Here is a 17,519-nt window from a genome sequence, read left to right as displayed (position 1 = left end):
CGACCTCGCACGTCCGCTCGGGCATCATTATGGGTGTGCGGCACAAGACGTATGCGATTGAGTCCGTGCAGTACCATCCGGAAAGTGTAATGAGTGAGCACGGCCGCGAAATCATCGCCCAATTCCTCCAGTGGCGCGGCGGCACATGGGAGTCGAATCCGACGGCGCGGGTAGCAAGCGCACCGCCGCCGGCGAAGCCGACCGAGAGCATTCTGCAGCGTATTTATCGGCAACGTCGTGAAGATGTGGCGGCCGCGCGGGCCGTGCCGGGCCGCTCGCTCGCGGATCTCGAGGCGTCAATCGCACTGCATCTCGATCCGCCCCAAATCGACTTTCCGTCGCGCCTGCTGCTGGGCACGTCGCCCGAGGCGCCCGGCATCCTTGCCGAGATCAAGCGTGCGTCACCAAGCAAGGGCGCCATTGCGCCGGATGCACATGCAGCTGAGCAGGCACTCATGTATGCCCGGGGCGGCGCGCATGTCATTAGTGTGCTGACGGAGCCAACATGGTTCCAAGGCACGCTCGAGGACCTGGCGATGGCGCGCCGCGCGATCGAGAGATGTGCGCGCCGTCCCGCGATCCTGCGCAAGGACTTTTTGGTCGACGAGTATCAGGTAGCCGAGGCGCGTCTTGCCGGCGCCGATACGGTCCTGCTGATCGTGGCGATGCTGGACGACGCGACGCTGCGGCGCTTGTACGACTACAGTGTGCGCCTGGGCATGGAGCCGCTCGTCGAGGTGAACCATGCAGCGGAAATGGAGCGCGCTTTGGCGCTGCCAGCCAAGGTCATTGGCGTGAACAACCGCAACTTGCACAGCTTCGACGTCGATATGGGCACGACGTCGCGCCTTGCGCACATGGTGCGGGAGCGTGGCGTGATCCTCGTGGCCCTCAGTGGCATTACAGGCCGCGCCGATGTCGAGCCGTACCTTGCACAAGGCGTGCAGGCGGTTCTCGTGGGCGAGGCGCTTATGCGCGCGCGCGATAAGAGCGCGTTTGTCGCGGAATTGCAGGGCCGTGTGCAGCCGTCGCATGTACCGCCGCGTGGCGTCGTCAAGGTGTGTGGGATTCGCACACCCGAAGCTGCGCGTGCTGCGGCTGAGGCAGGCGCGGACCTCGTGGGCATGATTCTGGCGCCTGGTACGCGGCGCACGGTCTCGGTCGAGACTGCGCGTGCAATTGTGTCAGCGGTGCATGCCGTGGAGCGCCGCGGATCGACTGATGCGCCTCTCGACACGGGCGAATGGTTTGCTTGGCACGCACACCGCCTCGCAGAGCGAGCCGCGCAGCGTGCACTAGCCGTGGGTGTATTCCGCGACCAGAGTCTGGAGGAGATTGTGCAGACGGCACGCGCACTCGCGCTCGATGCGATCCAGCTGCATGGGCGCATTGAGCCGGCTGACTGGGCGCGCTTCTTGCCGGGCGTCTTTGTGATTCGTGTGTGCCATGTGGACCCGCACAGTGGCCCAGAAAAGACGCGTGCCATGCACGAGGCGCTGCGCCCCGGCTTCCACCACGTCGTCCTGTTCGACACGGCGGCGAGCGGCGGCGCGAGTGGTGGCATGGGCACCGCTTTCCCGTGGGCTCATGCGCCGGCGCTCGCTACGAGCGATGTGCGTATACCGTTCCTCCTCGCGGGTGGCCTTACGCCGTCCAATGTCGCAGCCGCCGTGCACCAGTCGCATGCATGGGGCGTCGATACGAGCTCCGGCGTCGAAACTGGTGGCGACAAGGACGCCGCGCTGATCGCCACGTACGTGCACAACGCCAAAGAGGCACTCCGTTCATAGCTATGGCAAGTACGTATGCACCGCGCGATCGAGGCCGGCCACAAGGAGGGCGCCATCCACAGGGCTCCACTGCACACTCGTGGCGGGCAGTGTGCACGGCTCCGAAACAAAGCATGGCTCGAAGGTCTTGCCCCCCATGACACGCACATCGGCGCCGACAATCGCGAGGAGCTGTGCCGTCGGATCAAAGCGCACCTGCTCAATGCCAGGCGTCGCCTCGATAGTGCGCGCAACCGCGAGCTTCCGCAGGTCCCAAACCTTGACATGGGCGTCGTCGCGCGATGCCGCAGCGAGGAGGTAGCCATTCGGCGAAAAGTGCAGGCTGTGTACGGCGCCTGCGTGCCCGGTAAACAGGGCACTCTGGCGCCCCAGCTTCACATCCCACACGCGAATCGCGCCATCGGCCGTGCCCGTCGCGGCCAGCTGCCCGTCGGGATGGAAGGCAAACGACGTGTAGACCATGCCAGCGCCGTCGTCGCCCGCATGAGTGGGCGGCGGTACACGCAAGAGGCACGCGCCCGAGTCGAGCGCATAGAGGGCCCACGAGCCATCCCTGCTCGCGCAGCCAACAAACGCGTCGGTAGGGTGGACATCGACGCCCGTGATCTCGGCTTCGGCGCCTTGCAGTACATGTAGCAGCTCGTACGTCTCGCCGGTGTGGCGCCACACACGCACCGATTTATCGGCGCTCGCGCTCACAGCAAACGGGGGTAGCGGCGCCTCGCTTGATCCGGGGCCTGCCGCAGCATTGCTACGCCCAGAGAACGCCACGGCCGTCACGGCCTGCGTGTGGCCCTGGAGCGTGGCCAGCACCTTGTCTGTGGCGCGCTCGAGCACGAGCACGGTCTTGTCGAGGCCGCCCGTCAGCAAAAGTGCGCCGTTCGCACTTACGTCGAGAGCCTGGATGCCGGGCGATGAGGCGCTGTGCAGCGCAGAGATCGACTGCGTCTCGTGCAGATTCGTGGCTGTGGCCGGCGTGGGGTACGGCGCAGGCGCGCCGCGTTTGATGCGCGCGCGGCGCTCACCTGACTCATGCGCCGCCGTCGCATCGATGGCTGCGGCCGCATCGGCGGGCAGTGTGAGGCCACCGGCGGACGCGGGGGCCTCTTCGTGTGTCATATCGACGTCGCCGCTCGCGCCGCCCAGCGACGCGTGCACACTGGCGAGCGCCTCGCGCGCGTCATCGCGCTCCTTCATGAGGCGTGCAATGACGCGCATACTTGCATCATTCGTATAAAGCGCGTGCGCGAGGTCCTGGCGCACCGCGTCGTACTGCTTGCGCAGCTCGAGCGTCTCGAACACCATTGCGTCGTACTCGTTCTGAAGCGCGCCGAGAAGAGACGGCACAGAAGAGTGTGTAGGGGGGCGTGGAAATGCCGTGCGGGGCGCTGGGGTGAGACGGGGACACGTACTGGACTGCAGCGTAAGCAGGTCGTCCATAGCGAGCGGCTCTTTCGTCACGGGGTCTGTACCATGCTCATCGATGTACTGCTCGATGAGCCGCCTCTCGTAGACGTGGCCACTCTTCTTGGACACCACGGGCTCCTTGGGCGCCTCGCCAGAGACTAATGTGAGATTCAGTTACGCACTCGCACAGAACATGGGGGGCGACAGCAAGCACGGCGTGCGACGAGCGGCGCCTTTCTATCACGTGATAACTACTGACGCTTCTTTGCGGCCCGCTGGGCCTGGTCCAACGCGTAGGGGTCGTTCGGCGTGCCGCGGCGGCCGCGCAGACCGGAGTAGTAGCCAGGGCCGGCTGAGGTGAGTATTCCGTACGTACTGTAGAACATGAGCGCCTCGGGGCGGTTCAGGGACGGCCAACCGACGTACAAGAGGCCATGCTGCCATACGTACACGAGCGCCGAGACGGCGACGGCGACCCACACCAGCTCGAACACAGGCACGACGCCGGTATCGATATAGTAAGGGCGAGTCTTATCACCAGCCGGTAGGCACCGCGATGCAATCACAAAGAAGGCGCTCAGGTATATAGCCCAGGGCATCAACTTCACCATCCAGTTGCGTGTGTCGACAAACGGCGTTTGAGCGCGGGGGTCCCACGCGCCAGTGATCAGGTCAAAGGCGTCCTGGCGCTGGCCATCGAAAAAGTTGTTCTTGGTATACCGGGTCAGCGAGTTGAGTCCGTCCTGCAGCACACCCTCGGAGGTGCGCTTACCAGTGCGCGTGAAGTCGGTCTTGAGCGCGCCGGTACCCGAGTAGGCCTTGCTGATAACATCCGCATGGTCCGCCCACATGTTACGGAACAGATGCTGGAAGCTCGCGTAGTTCTCCGTCATATCGGCGGGAGGCAGAACTCCGACGCTGCGCAGCTGCTCGTTGAGGACCCAGCGTGCCAGAATGGATTGCACCACATTCGTGCGGTCGAGACAGTCCATGCAGTTAGTTCGCACGACCGACGTCTGCAGGCGCAGGCGCGGTGCGCCTGTTGTGTCGAGCGAGAACGAGTCGCTGCTCGAGAGACCCTGCTGCTGCAGGCGCTCGATCAGCTTCGATACGTTGCCGAACTTCATGCCTTTGCACTCGTTGTGAAAGTCAAAGTAGGTGTACTGGAGGAGGGGGTGGTCTAGCACCTGCACTGCATGTTCGTACGCCTCCTTCACAGGCTTCTCATACCCCTTTTGGTTGACGAGGTTGACGAGATAGTTCTTGCCGTACGCCGCGACTTGTGCTTGCATGTGCTTCTCGAACGACGCCGCAGCGCGGGGGTCGTCGGGAATCAGCAGGTCCGGCTGGTACCGCAAATTGTTGATCTGCGCCCAGTACACCGGCACGCTCCCGCGCGTCTGCACGAAGCTCAGGCGCTGCACGCCCTCGACGTCTTCCACATCCTGCGGCTGCTGCAGGCTGGGGGGGTCGAGCAGCACGAACTGCTCTGTCTCGTTGAAGTTCGACACATGGCCCTCCTCGTTGATGCCACGTGAAAAGAAGCGTGTGCCAGCACGATGCCGCGAGCGGCGCGCAATGAGGCCCAGCACAAACGAGCGCCCATGGATTGACGCGAGCTTCACTTGCAAGAAGCCAAAGATGACGGGCATGATAAAGCCGGACAGGTCCTGGTCGGGGTGCGCCAGCGTGTGCTGAATCAGGCGCTCCTGCAGGTGGCGATTCCAGAAGAAACGCTCGTCCGCCCGCTTCCACAGGGGCACATTGCCTTCGTCGCCGGCGCTCTGAACTTGGCGCTGCATGCTGCTCGTCAGGTCCATCTCGTAGCTAAAGTAGAGGGGTCCCGAATAAAGGGCCTCCTTCACAAGGGCGATCAGACGCTTCTCGATCGGGTGCGAGAGTAGCGATGGGTTTGCTGCGCTCTGGATCGGCAGCATGCGAAAGTCTGTTGCAAGATAGATCGTCGAGCCAAGGATGTGCGCCACGCGCTTGCGGTTCGTAATCACCACCAAAAAGTCACTCGTATGCAGCGAAATGATACCGAGCACACCGTGCACAATAAACTGCTTGTCATGCTTCGGAGGCGCATCGCTCAGCACCACGGCTTCGATTAGAAGGCTGTACGTACGCTGCAACTCCAGGGCACTGGCCTTTCGATCGATTACCAGCTTTTCCGCCTGACGCCCAGGCTCGCTCCGGTTAGGTAAGAGAGTGTACGAGTCTGTACTCGTCAGAATGATAGACTAACATACCCTTTGATACATAACTGCCTGGTCAGGTCCATATACGTACAGCGTAAATCCAGACCACAGCGACATGGCAGGCAGTCGACCGTGCCCACAAGGCGTGTTGTCGGGCTGAGACCGACTCGCCGATAGCCTCCACAGCCACGCGTTACGTGCTGCTGACAAACCGAGAATGGCTATAGAGCGCTACGGTGTGGCCTCCGCGGGCCAGCCGGCAAGCTGGCGTATCGCTTGCGGGTCCTGTGCACCTCGAATCTCTGGATTCTCAATCGCCTCGCAAATTGCGTGGGCCACTGTGTCGACATGCAGCGCTGGCGTCGTTAATGCACCCGCGAGAGGGTGAAGCGCCGTAGGCACCACGCGGCTGCGCAACACGTCCGCGGGGGCCGGGAAGGGCAAGCGCCATCGTTGGTGCAGGCGGTGCGCGTGGTTCGATAGGTCAATCATCGTGGCAGGCACCGTCGACCAAGGCCGATTGTGGGGGTGGTACATGAGGCCGGGCCGCATGAATACAGGCCGAAGCACATCGTCCGCTAGCCGTGTGATCTGCTGCTCAGCCTCGTACTTGGTCGCAGTGTACCGCGCGGAGATCACTGGGCGCATAATATCGGCCGCCGATAGGTACACGAACGGCACGTGCGTACGTTGCTTTGACGCCTGGGCTTCCTTGACCGTGTGTGCCACGGTGAGCGCCGAATCGCGGTTCATGCGCTCATACGATAGGCGATCGTTCGGTGACGTGAGTGGGTTCGTGCCCGCAGAAAGGCCCCAACCCTTCGCAAGGCCACGCCAGATTCCCTGGAACGAGCTGCCCTGGCCCTTATAGTCTGATTCCATTAGGATACCGATTGTGTGGACCACAGCTGTGCATTCCGCTGCAAGAGCTCGGTACGTGTCTGGCTCAAACGCATCAGCTTTGCGCCACTGCATGTGTTCCGACGTCGTCCACGCAGGCGCGTGACCCCGCGGTGTGCGAAATGGACGCCCACTTCCGCTAATGCTCGTCACATTCCAGCCACGAGAGAGCGCCTGCTTGCATACCGCCGAACCTATGTGTTAGATTCATCACGTACCCACAAAGCCGTTGCCACCTACGACCAGGAGTCCGCGAGGGCCCGGTGCCATGATGGGAATCGGACACAAAATCGGCCGATTTTGGCAGTGGAGGCGCGGGAGCCGAGCGCGCCGCGTATCTTGGCTCAAGACAGACGTGCGTCGCACCTAGGGCGGGGGCTCGCAGCAATCGCATGGCTACACTATCTAGCGTGCTTGTTCGTCCATATTCACATCCTCGGACGGCCCCGCCGCCGCAGGCGCAGGCGCTGCGTCATCGACGCCCGTGGGACCCTTGTCGGCTTCGGCGTCCTCACTCTCCGCGAGGGCCTTCGCAGCCGCCTCATGGTCCATCGACTTGGCAGAAGCACCATCATCCGCAGACGCCTTGGCCGGCACAAACGGTGCATTCGGCTCTCGATCCTCCAGCAGGAGGATGCCGCCACGGCCACCTGTGACGGACAGGTCTAGCTGGCGCGCACTCACGGCGTCGGCCTGCACGGGACGCACGGCCTGGCCCGCGATGGGGCGCACTGGGGCGTAGCGCGAATCAGGCGGGAACGTCACGTAGCGCAGCTGGAACGGCGTCACGCGTGAACCATTCGGAAGGCGCTCCTCTTTTGGTTCGACAGTGTCGGGGCCCGGAGCGTCTGAGCTCTTGGTCCCTTCAGTGGTCTTCGCATCGGCTGGGGCGCCAGTCTCGGCCTCCGGCTCAGCATCCATGTCCATCGTCTCCTGTGCCTTCTTTTTTTCCTTCGTCCGCTGCCGCGCCTGCGACTTGGCCGTCGTACTGAGGACAGCCGTCTCCACCTTCTCCAGCTTCTTCTCGCTCGGGCCCTGCAAGGCAGGCGGATATGCAAACAGGCTTGGACGGGCATGCGACACCAGCTCGAGCGCTGGCATCTCCAGGGTACTTGTCACGCCCACAATGGAGGTCGGAGTGAATGCCAGCGAGGCAAAGTGTGCCATCGGGAACCAGTACCAGTACTGCGTGAACAACGCCATACCCACGACCGCCGCTGTGTTGGTGCTGCCGCCGCGGCCCTGTAGACTAATGGTCACGTTGCGGCCACCTGCATCAATGAGACCTTGAGCGAGGGCAGCACCAAACTTGGCCATGGCCTCCTCATGCTTCTCCGTGATGATCCGGTCGAACGTCTTGCGCACAGACTGCGCACGTGGGTGCAGGGTGTCGTTCAACTGGACCAGCACCATGGCCAAAGCCATGCACGCTCCCTGGCGCACAAAATCGACCGTGTCCTTCGTCAGAGGCTCGAGTAGCTCCAGCGCCGCATCGAGACCGGTGCCCGCACATGCAATGCCGAGCGCTATCGCAGCTCCATAGCGGAGGTGGGGGTTGTAGCTCTCACTCAGCAGCTGCACCATCTCGGGGATGTTGTCGGGCGTTCGGAACAGCAGGAAGCCCAGTGCAATCACCGAGGCACGTCGCACGTCGTCGCTGCCATCTGACACAGCCATATGCAGCAGGCGGCTCACAGCCCTGTTGTGACCTGTGCCAGCGTAGGCCAGCGCCATGGTATAGATACCGCCGTACCGTAGCGTCGCATCCTTGTGCACCAGCAACTGCTCAATCACTGTGTCAGCTGCTGACTCGCGTCCATAATGCAGCAGCGCAATGCCGATCGCCAGGCCACGGATGATCTTCTCGTGCTGCGTCTCTTGGGCATACTGGAGCATCTCCTCAGTGGCTTGCTCGGAGCCAGTGCCCAGGTACACCAGACCCATAGCATAGCCGGCCGCTTCACCGCTCACCGCCGAGTCGGAAAACAGCAGCGTACGAAGCTCCTCATAGACTTCCTCGTTTTCCGTCGCCATGCCGGCAGCCCCAAGACCCAGCGCAGCACCATGCTGCACAACCTCTGCCGTGTTCGTGCGGAGTGTCTGGGTGAGAAGGTCCAGTACAGACGCGCCGTGGTTCGCATGGATGAGGCCCAGGGCAAACAGACTGCCTCCTTCCGAGTATACACTGCTTGATGGAGCGCCATTCTCGGGAGGCAGATACGGCCGGAGAATTGTCAGGCCCTCCTCCAGACTGCCGCGATGCAATACACCCAGCGCGGCCGTGGCCGTAAACTTGCTCCAGTTGGAGGCCTTTGCCAGCCAGTCGAGGTTCTCGCGCAGGAACTGGTCACTACCAGTACCAGCGTGCATGAACGCATTCGACAAGCTCACCGCCGAGTGGTAAGCACTGTAGTGCGCATCGAGAGCATCCTTCGTCCCTTTAAGGATCATTAGGTCTGCGTGGTTCGCCGAGTGCAGGAACTCGCGGTACAGACGAATCGTCTCCTTGCCACTGAGAATGCGTGCGGTCGTCTCAAAGGCGCTATCGAGCTGTTCGCCCTTGGACAGATCCGCTTGCACGTACCGCAAAAACTCTTGTGTGGCACCGTCGACCAGGTCAAAGGCCACCTGGTACGCGATTAGCCGCGTCCTCTCCTCCTTGTCAGCCCGCTGAAGAAGCGAACGAAGCAGATCAGCGGTCAGCTGCGGCTCGTTCAAGTACACATAGCATTGGGCTGTAGAGAAGTAGTCCGGCTCGTCCAGCGACTGGAATAGACGCACGAGCAGGTTCAATACATCGCGACGTGCTTCTGGGTCCGCAATGACACTCATAACCATCTCAAGAACGTAAGTGAGCAGTGCCTTGTCGTGCGTCAGCTCAAACACATGCTCAATCACGTCCAGGCGGCGGGTCTCGAGCGCAATTCCCAGCGCCTGACGATATTCACGGTTTTGAATACAGTGCGACATCATCTTATCCACAATGTTTGTCAGGCGCTCATCAACAGCTCCTGCCTGTGGGTCGCTGCGCTGGGCCACATACTGATCAATGGCCTTGGATACCACGGTCTCGATATATTCATTACGCTGGTCCACATCGAACAACGCCTCGGCACCCAGTGCAAAGTTCAGGGCATCTTCAAACTCGCCCAAATAAAAGTACACTTTCGAGGCCACTAGCGCAGCAAGCCGCCGATCCGTAAACGATTCATCTTCGTACAGTTCTTCAATACGGGCCACTGCGTCAGCGAGTTCCGTCCAGAAACGGTCCACGAGCGTGTTGAGCTTTTGAAGTGCATACGACTGCAGCTTGGGATCTTGCTCATCAAGCAGGGCCGTTACACCAGCGACAGATGTCAACGACGGGACCACCATCGCTCGCTCGCTTCAAGGAAGGTGGCGTGTCGTCGGAGTACACCGCAGCCGCGATCGACGCGCGGCCTCTTGTGTCGTGGATTTATGCACGCACGCACGCTTCGTCGCGCGGCCGCACGCGCTGGCTTTACGGACCGATGGCAGGGCGGCGGCCAGAGAGTGGTGCGTCCTCTTCACTCACATGTAGAGCTCTCGCTGCTGATCCAGCAAAGACGTGCAGAGCTACAGACAATCGCTGAGAAAGTGAGCGAGATTGAGAGCGATGCAGACGAGCATCGGTATGTTTAGGCCTTCTCGGTCGTTGATAGCTAACGCAACAGTCTCGTCATTACGACGCTGGCAGACGTGTATAAGAAGGAACCGGAAAGGACCTGTTTCCGGCTGATTGGTGGCGTGCTAGTCGAACGCACCGTCAAAGACGTGCTGGAGACCCTTCAGACAACTATGGAAGGGGTGCGTTCGAGCCATCTAACCCTCAGCTCGCAAATGTTATTGTTGAGCTTGTCAAGCAGTACAAGATCAAGGAAAAAGAACTGACAGAATTGCAGGAAGAACTGCAGACGTCGTCGAGGACCTAGCATGCATAGATACCTGTACCTCTAAAGGTGTGCATACCAGACCACCTGCATGATTCCTGTCGCTCCGTAGGCTGGGATCTCATACGCATGCTGCGGATCTAGCCGGGGTTGTCCTTCTACGATGATCTACGCATCGATCGTGCGGTACCCCTTCACCTGAATGTAAGCACATCTGCCAGTGTGATATCACATACCTTGGCCTCCTTCAAGAGGTCATTGTACACCTTGGCAATTGGGGCGCACACCTGGTAGTGGTTCTCGCCCTCCGCGCGGTGGCATTTTTGCAGCTCGTCATGCACCAGACGGAGCTCCATCACCTTGATCCACTCCTCGCGGATGGCCTCCTCCTTCCGCTCCTTGTTTGCTGTGATAGTTAGCAAGTACCCAAACTCTTACCGGCAGCGATCTCAGGCGTCAGCTTCATGCTCATGGCGGCGGACACGACTAAGGCAGCCGCCCGCGGGCGGCGTGTGCTCTTGCTCGGCCGAGGACGTCCCTGCAGGCATCCTACAAAGATTGTGACTGTTCGTGCGCGGCTACCATGGGTAAGCGAAAGCGCGCGGCGCGTGATAACTCGTCCCAGATCTTGCGTGAACAAGAGGCACAACACCCAAATGCTGTGGCCGGAAAGGTCGTGATTCCTCAGAAGCGCTGGTATCGCCAGAGAGCACATGCGAACCCATTTTCTGACCACTCACTCGTGTACCCGGCGCAGCCTAGTGAAATGGACTGGTCGGTACACTACCCCGAGATGTGTGCGACTGACCTGCCTGAGAAACGGAAGGTCGAGTTCGCCGATGTGGGATGTGGCTTTGGCGGCCTTCTCATGCGACTCGCTCCACTCTTCCCGGAGACTCTGATTCTTGGCATGGAGATCCGCACACAAGTGACGCAGTATGTGCATGACAAGATCCATGCTCTACGTTTGGCACATAAACAATGTGTCTCGAAGGATACCTTGGAGGCGAGTGTCGAGGCGGAGCCCGAAGGGGAGGACGAGGCCCACGATGAGGACTCGGAGGAGCGCCGCCAGAATGAGCGCATGGTCCGTGAGGCAGGTCATGTCACAGGCGGTTACCAGAACATTAGCGTCATCCGCACGAATGCGATGAAGTTCTTGCCGAACTTTTTCGAGCATGGTCAACTGAGCAAGATCTTTTTCCTCTTCCCCGACCCCCACTTCAAGGCTCGCAAACACAAGGCGCGCATCATTTCGTACGTACTGAGTCTAACCCAGACCCACATTGCTTGCCGAATATGCATACGTGCTTCGTCCTGGCGGTATTGTATACACAGTCACCGACGTGCGTGATCTCCACGAATGGATGGTCAAGCACTTGACAGCCTTCCCTTTGTTCCAGCGCATCGCCGACGATGATCCCATGCTGGCCAACGACCCATGCGTAGATGCTGTCATGTACAGCACAGAAGAAGGCCGCAAGGTCGAGCGCAATGCTGGCGATAAGTTCTTTGCCGCTTTTGTGCGCCTAGCGGACCCCGCCGTTGGCGAGGAATAGTCGCTTTTCTAGTTGTTGTACATGCGAGATCTATTGGAGCAGCGCGAGGCGCGCCGACATGTCGGCCTGTGTGCTGACCATATTCGCCAGGTACGACACCATAAACACATCCTGGAGATGAGAGTTGAACAAGGCATTGAGCTCGTCGCCCTTCAGTCCTGCGGGTACCACACTGATAGTGTCGCTCAGGTACCTGCCCACAGCCTTGTCACCTTCGATCTCACCAGAGAGCACCTTGCGCACATATGTAAGCACGCGTTCTAACTGCGCCTGCACCTGCTCCAGCGATGCCTTTAGTGCATCGAGATCCGTCAGCACCTCGGGCTTTTCCTGGCTAAGGAAACACAGCGCCGTCTGCTCTGGGCTCGACGTAAGTAGCGTAGTAGGAAGAGATATGAAGACACAGTCCTCGGGCTTCCATGTCGCGCCAAGCAGAGCACTCACATAGCACTGCACGCCGAGGCCATTTTTCTCATCAGCCACATTGGTATTGAGCGTCAAGTGGATCGCTTGGTGTGGCGCTGTCTCGCGCGAGTAGTGGTCTTGAATAAGGGCACTGTTCGCGTTCAGGTCCGGGTTGGTCGAGTACCAGCCCAGAACAACCTCTTCAGGCGACACACGCAGGTGAAGGTCAAGCATGCGGCGGTGGTGCTCGGCATCAAGGTGGATCTGCCAAGGGTCTTGGCTTTCACTGTGTGGCACTGCAAAGCAGTTGCGAATTTCCACCTCATTCTCGCTTCGTGTACCGAGCAGGGTACCGATCACGCGAGGTTGTGAAGCATCGCGGCGAAGGAAATGGTCGAGGATTGAAAAGAGAGCCACCTGAGGTTAGTCAAAAAAAAATCACATACAGGATGAACCTTGACACCAGTAATCGAGCGCGAATGGAACACACCCGAAGCAGCAGGCGGGAAGCTCAAGTGCAGCGCCGACGACGACGCAAAAGTATTCTGGCCAGCCATGCTGTCGCTGATGAAGAAATGCGGCAACCGGCTACCGTCTTTCACCAAAGCCACGTGGTCGTCGCTGCGGTAAGCGGCGCGGTCGCCGCGCTCCTCTCACCCACTTTCGCCATGCAGTTGTCCGAGGATACCAAGGTAAGTGATTTGTCGCACTTGTCTCACACGAATAGGAGCGGATTGTCCGTATCATCGACGTCGCAAAAACGGTTGTCCACTACGGATGGTATGTATCTACGTTCTTATTGCAAGGGTGCCGTTTGTCATCTACGTCGGTTTCATGAGCAGCTCTCCCCGCCCGAACCTCTTCAAGTACGTCTTTGCTACTTATACAGAATCCTGAGTCCTCTTTCATGATGGTCTGCTCTCCAAAATCGTTGGATTAGGTTTGCACAAAATGCTATAGTGGGAATCCACACCTTGCCTAAAATCGGGTGACGTCGCGTCCACGATGTAGCCACGTCGTCGATAAAAAGCACGGGCTGCGTCGTTCGATCGAAAAACTGTGAGTGCGACTTTGCGCATGCCTGCTTTCCAAGTCAGATGCTCCAGTATAGCCAGCATCATCGTGCCAATTTTGTTGCCTCTGGCAGCTGCATTCACTTGTACCTCGTAGCTGTTGTCAGGGTCCGCAGCGTACCAGTACGTAACCTCGACGATATCATCCCCGGGGCTCGCACATATATCGTCGTCGTTGGTCTCATCTACATCATAACGCCACATGACAAACCCTAGTAAGTCCCATATCTGGTCACTTGCATTCGTCCTGCGGGTGCGGCGACGCGCAGGCTCGTCTGTGTTGGTGTCCAGGACAAGAAGGAAGCGTGATGTTCGATGCTGTAGTTCTGCTCTCTTTGCATTTGGATCCCATATACCCACATGCTCGTACATGGCACGCATATTGGATTCCAGCAGCGCATATATGCACTCGTGCATGTCTGTAGAAAGCTCTTGCGCTTTAGCAATTTTTACCTGATACGGTCTATGCGTTAGATATCGCACCCAGCACCATACAGTTTAGATTCTTCGACAAGCTTCGCTACCCAGCTTTGAAGCTGGGCGGACTTGATCTGCGCATTAATCATGTCTGCACATACCCTCTGGGCGCGTAATACCGTGTGCCTGGCTCGGCTTGGTTGCTCCATGGCACCAATTATGTAAAATCACGCACGGCGCGCGCTGCGTCACTCCTGTTTTCCCAAATCCACCCTATTTGGACCGGACCAGGGAACTGGTTTCCTCAGCGCGTGCGGCGCTTCCTCGGCTCAATATGTCACTGGACTCCAACTCGACTGTGACGGAATGGGAAAGCTCGAATGATTCCGAACATCGTCATGCGAGTATGAACACGGTGAGGGAGTCTTTACATGCCATGTCCGTGCAACTCAAGGATGGCTCACGCAAGATTAACCAATACCATCTACTCAAGGAAATCGGTAAGGGCTCTTTCGCGATTGTTCATCTTGGCGAAACCAATGACGAGCAACGTTTCTATGCTATTAAAGAATTCGACAAGCGTCGAATGCGGCGGCAACGTCTGATGGAGCTCCGCAAACATCTCCAAACCCTGTCGAAATTGAACGATGAAAATGATCCGTTGAGTCTCGTGCGCGCTGAAGTCGCTATTATGAAGAAGCTTCACCATCCAAATATTTTGCGGATATATGAGGCCCTAGATGATCCAAATACGGACCACCTTTATCTCGTTTTCGAATACTGCCACGGTGGTGTTGTGTATTCAGTCAAGCCAGGGCAAAAAAGTGTGCCCCTGTCCGAAGAACAAGCTCGTCATTATTTCCGCCAGATTATGTGTGGTGTGGCATACCTTCATTCTCTTGGGATTGCTCACAGAGATATCAAGCCAGACAATATCTTGCTCACACATGCCAAGGGCGAATGTAAAATCGCCGACTTTGGTGTCTCGGAAATATTTGTGAAACCAGGCAATGATATGGTCTCAGATATGGCCGGAACTCCTGCTTTCATGAGCCCTCAATTGTGCCGAGCTGGGAATGCTTTTTCGCATGGATACACCGATGACGTCTGGGCTTGCGGCGTTACGCTATATTGCTTTCTTATGGGTCACATGCCCTTCGACAAATCAGCTATTCTGGATCTGTACGCTTCCATCGTAAATGATGAGCCGGTGTTTGGCACACATTTGAGTGCGGAGAGTGTAGATCTACTGCAAAAGATGTTCATCAAAGACGCATCGAAGCGCATCACTGCGGATGCCATTCTTCAGCATCCATGGATTACAAAAAATGGAACCGACCCCGTGCCTAGCTTTTCTGATCCCGGAGCCCCATTAGACTCCATCACGGACGAAGACGTGCAAAGCGCTGTGTGCCGCATCGGCAGCATGTTCACCGTGGCGCACGCTGTATCGAAGTTCAAAAGAGCAAGTTCCCGCACAAGCAGCACCTCTAACTCGTGTGATAGCGGTAACGAAAACAGTTCGATCTCAAATAATTCAGAGGCTTCCCATGCGAAAGCCTGGGTCCCAGGAGGCTCACCGAGCCCTGCCATGTCGCCGAGTGAGCAAGATAATTCAGCTTTGGCGCCCACAATCTTTGATCAACAAGTCACTCTTTCTCCTTCTTCAACAATGGAACAACCACCTTTGCTAGAGTCACCCAAAGGGGCACAGCACACAGCTCCTCAGCCCATACTCACTTCTTCTCCCAAAGAAGACGTTGTTGTTTGTGCATCACCTACAAGCACAACCATAGATGTGTAACGCATTTGTCAATGAATAATGACTATTTTTTCTTCTCGAAAATACTAGTTCTACTTCTTTTTGGGACCACCAAGCTACACTGTTAGTTCTCGTCATACACATACGGGAGCACCAATGTCCTTTCCTGTGGCGTTAGTCCGTCGCTAGCCTCACGTACCGCGCAGCTTCACTCCAAGGATGCGCTCCATCTTTGCCAAAATCTGAGGGCTGGGGATAGCCTTGCCACCCTCATACTCCTGAATCACAGAAGGCTTTTCGTTGATCCTTACTGCAAGATCTTTTTGGTTCATACCCTTTGCTTGGCGGGCCTGGCCAATAATCTTACCAACGGAGGGAGGAATCTTAGGGGGAGGAGCCACATCATCTTCGCGATCCAATTTGGCGATGCGCTGGTGGTCCGTACCTTGATGAGCCTTGTTGTGTCCGGCCGCAGCTATTGCCACGTTAGCTCATTTCAACAGGCACACTTACTTTTACGATCGAATGCATTCACAGCACCAACTTGCTTGGCACGCTCGAGAGCCGTAGGTCCACGAGGCCCACTAGCCGAGCTACCACCAGGTCGTGCCTTGCGTCCGATTACAACTGTCTGATCCCAAGCCGACATACTGCGGTTGTGGTTCGAGGGGAGATACTACGAGGTGTGTGGAGGCCCTGCTTCGTCACGCCACGTGAAGGTCCTTCGGCTGCTTTCCATCCGGTTTCACCGTCTGGGGTATCTTCACTTGGATGACATAATACCAAGATCAAGGGCGCCACGCAAGGACGTGCGCATCGGCCGCTCCACGTATCCTGGGTGCGACATAGGCTATTGTGTCAGACCAGTGCTTGTGATTAAATCCTGAACCAAGCCACCAAAGAATTTGAACGTCTGCCGAGGTTTGGTCATTAAGAAATACCATCGAGTCTAGCCAGTCAATACTTGCCTGATTCCGAGCCACAATGGATTCTGATGTTTCCTGACGGACAAGATCTACCATGGATTTTCTGAGCGGAATTTGTAAATACGCCTTGTACATAATTGTGAACGCTTGTTTCCGAAGCTTTGGACAGAGCCGTAGCGCGAGCATCCTTGGCCAATGGTTGTGCACCGACGAATCCTTTATAATGAACAACAGGTCCATGTAAGATGACCGTAAGACGGCCAGATAGGCTTTGTGGACAAACTGAAGGTGTTCTTCTTTGATCAGACATAATTGATCCGCTTGTCTCTGCAATAGCAAAATTCGTCGCTGTAAGTATTCTTGCAAATGCTCTGGTCGCTCCGACGTCAACGATTCCAATAGCCACAAGCAATAAAACACAGAGAAATGGGAAAGTGATTCATCAAGAAAAGTTTCCGATCCGTGAATATCATTTTGAACCAGAAGTTTGATCATTTCAACATAGTTTGGGCCATCCCAGCTCGGATAGTTTGTATGACCAGGATTGAGATATACATAATCAACCAATTTTGATAAAGATAGTCCAAGGTGCTGAGTATTTAGGCACAGGATGGATACAATCACAGAAAATCGATACACTAATGTCAGATGAGAGCCAGCGCACCCTGTGTTACCAATCCATCTTTTCGCTGACTAGCAATCAATCCCTCACGGAGTTTACGAACTGCGTGTAAGATTCTATCCAAATACTCCATCGCATGGTTGTGCCACGATGGAGGATCAGATGGATATAAGTGTTTGGGTGTACCTGACAGGGCTGTGATCGTCGGCCTCTCATTCAGTGCCATCACTGAAGGATATTTTCGGTTATACTCATGAACAAGTCCATGAATATACATCCAATATTGCTCCTGAACAACAAATTGCGTCAAACTAAGTGTAAGCAACCTGGTAAAACACCAACTTTTCGCCCACTTCGACACCTCGTGATGGACTGGCAAGCAGTTCCATATGATGAACAGCTTTTATCTTGTCATTTGGATTCTTTTGAGTCTCCCACTCTTTCATGTCATTTCTTCGAATTAAATGCACCGAGCCAGAAACCCCTGCCTGCCTGCTGGACGCAGTCATCATCGATGCTGGCCACAATTAACTTCACACCTCCACA

General features: G+C 57.4%; 7 protein-coding genes and 1 pseudogene across 8 annotated transcripts; 3 read left to right on the top strand and 5 right to left on the bottom strand.

The window, feature by feature from the left end:
- Positions 1-1,832: 1,832 nt before the first annotated feature.
- Positions 1,833-5,389, bottom strand: MSY001_1046 (annotated as a pseudogene). Its single transcript has 2 exons — positions 3,457-5,389; positions 1,833-3,355 (listed from the first exon to the last, which is right to left on the bottom strand). Coding segments are annotated over exons 1-2 (3,456 nt in total).
- Positions 5,390-6,703: 1,314 nt separating this feature from the next.
- On the bottom strand, positions 6,704-9,673 carry MSY001_1045 (uncharacterized protein; the record flags this gene model as incomplete). The annotated part of the gene is made up of 1 exon (XM_018886150.1): positions 6,704-9,673. The coding sequence occupies one exon, from the start codon at positions 9,671-9,673 to the stop codon at positions 6,704-6,706; it is 2,970 nt and encodes a 989-aa protein (XP_018739652.1).
- A 137-nt stretch (positions 9,674-9,810) lies between these two features.
- Positions 9,811-10,251, top strand: MSY001_1044 (uncharacterized protein; the record flags this gene model as incomplete). The annotated part of the gene is made up of 4 exons (XM_018886148.1): positions 9,811-9,835; positions 9,861-9,951; positions 9,994-10,126; positions 10,153-10,251. 4 exons carry the CDS (start codon positions 9,811-9,813, stop codon positions 10,249-10,251), a joined length of 348 nt encoding a protein of 115 aa, XP_018739651.1.
- Positions 10,252-10,403: 152 nt separating this feature from the next.
- MSY001_1043 (uncharacterized protein) lies at positions 10,404-10,681 on the bottom strand (the record flags this gene model as incomplete). Its single annotated transcript, XM_018886147.1, has 2 exons — positions 10,404-10,615; positions 10,636-10,681. The coding sequence occupies 2 exons, from the start codon at positions 10,679-10,681 to the stop codon at positions 10,404-10,406; spliced, it is 258 nt and encodes an 85-aa protein (XP_018739650.1).
- A 111-nt stretch (positions 10,682-10,792) lies between these two features.
- On the top strand, positions 10,793-11,768 carry MSY001_1042 (uncharacterized protein; the record flags this gene model as incomplete). Its single annotated transcript, XM_018886146.1, has 2 exons — positions 10,793-11,466; positions 11,489-11,768. 2 exons carry the CDS (start codon positions 10,793-10,795, stop codon positions 11,766-11,768), a joined length of 954 nt encoding a protein of 317 aa, XP_018739649.1.
- A 30-nt stretch (positions 11,769-11,798) lies between these two features.
- On the bottom strand, positions 11,799-12,730 carry MSY001_1041 (uncharacterized protein; the record flags this gene model as incomplete). The annotated part of the gene is made up of 2 exons (XM_018886145.1): positions 11,799-12,590; positions 12,620-12,730. The coding sequence occupies 2 exons, from the start codon at positions 12,728-12,730 to the stop codon at positions 11,799-11,801; spliced, it is 903 nt and encodes a 300-aa protein (XP_018739648.1).
- Positions 12,731-13,997: 1,267 nt separating this feature from the next.
- On the top strand, positions 13,998-15,467 carry MSY001_1040 (uncharacterized protein; the record flags this gene model as incomplete). Its single annotated transcript, XM_018886144.1, has 1 exon — positions 13,998-15,467. The coding sequence occupies one exon, from the start codon at positions 13,998-14,000 to the stop codon at positions 15,465-15,467; it is 1,470 nt and encodes a 489-aa protein (XP_018739647.1).
- A 149-nt stretch (positions 15,468-15,616) lies between these two features.
- On the bottom strand, positions 15,617-16,074 carry MSY001_1039 (uncharacterized protein; the record flags this gene model as incomplete). Its single annotated transcript, XM_018886143.1, has 2 exons — positions 15,617-15,900; positions 15,939-16,074. The coding sequence occupies 2 exons, from the start codon at positions 16,072-16,074 to the stop codon at positions 15,617-15,619; spliced, it is 420 nt and encodes a 139-aa protein (XP_018739646.1).
- Positions 16,075-17,519: the final 1,445 nt, after the last annotated feature.

The sequence above is a fragment of the Malassezia sympodialis genome, genomic scaffold (assembly GCF_000349305.1).
Source record: "Malassezia sympodialis ATCC 42132 genomic scaffold, msy_sf_4, whole genome shotgun sequence".
NCBI lineage: Eukaryota > Fungi > Basidiomycota > Malasseziomycetes > Malasseziales > Malasseziaceae > Malassezia > Malassezia sympodialis.
This window is presented reverse-complemented; position numbering and strand designations above follow the sequence as displayed.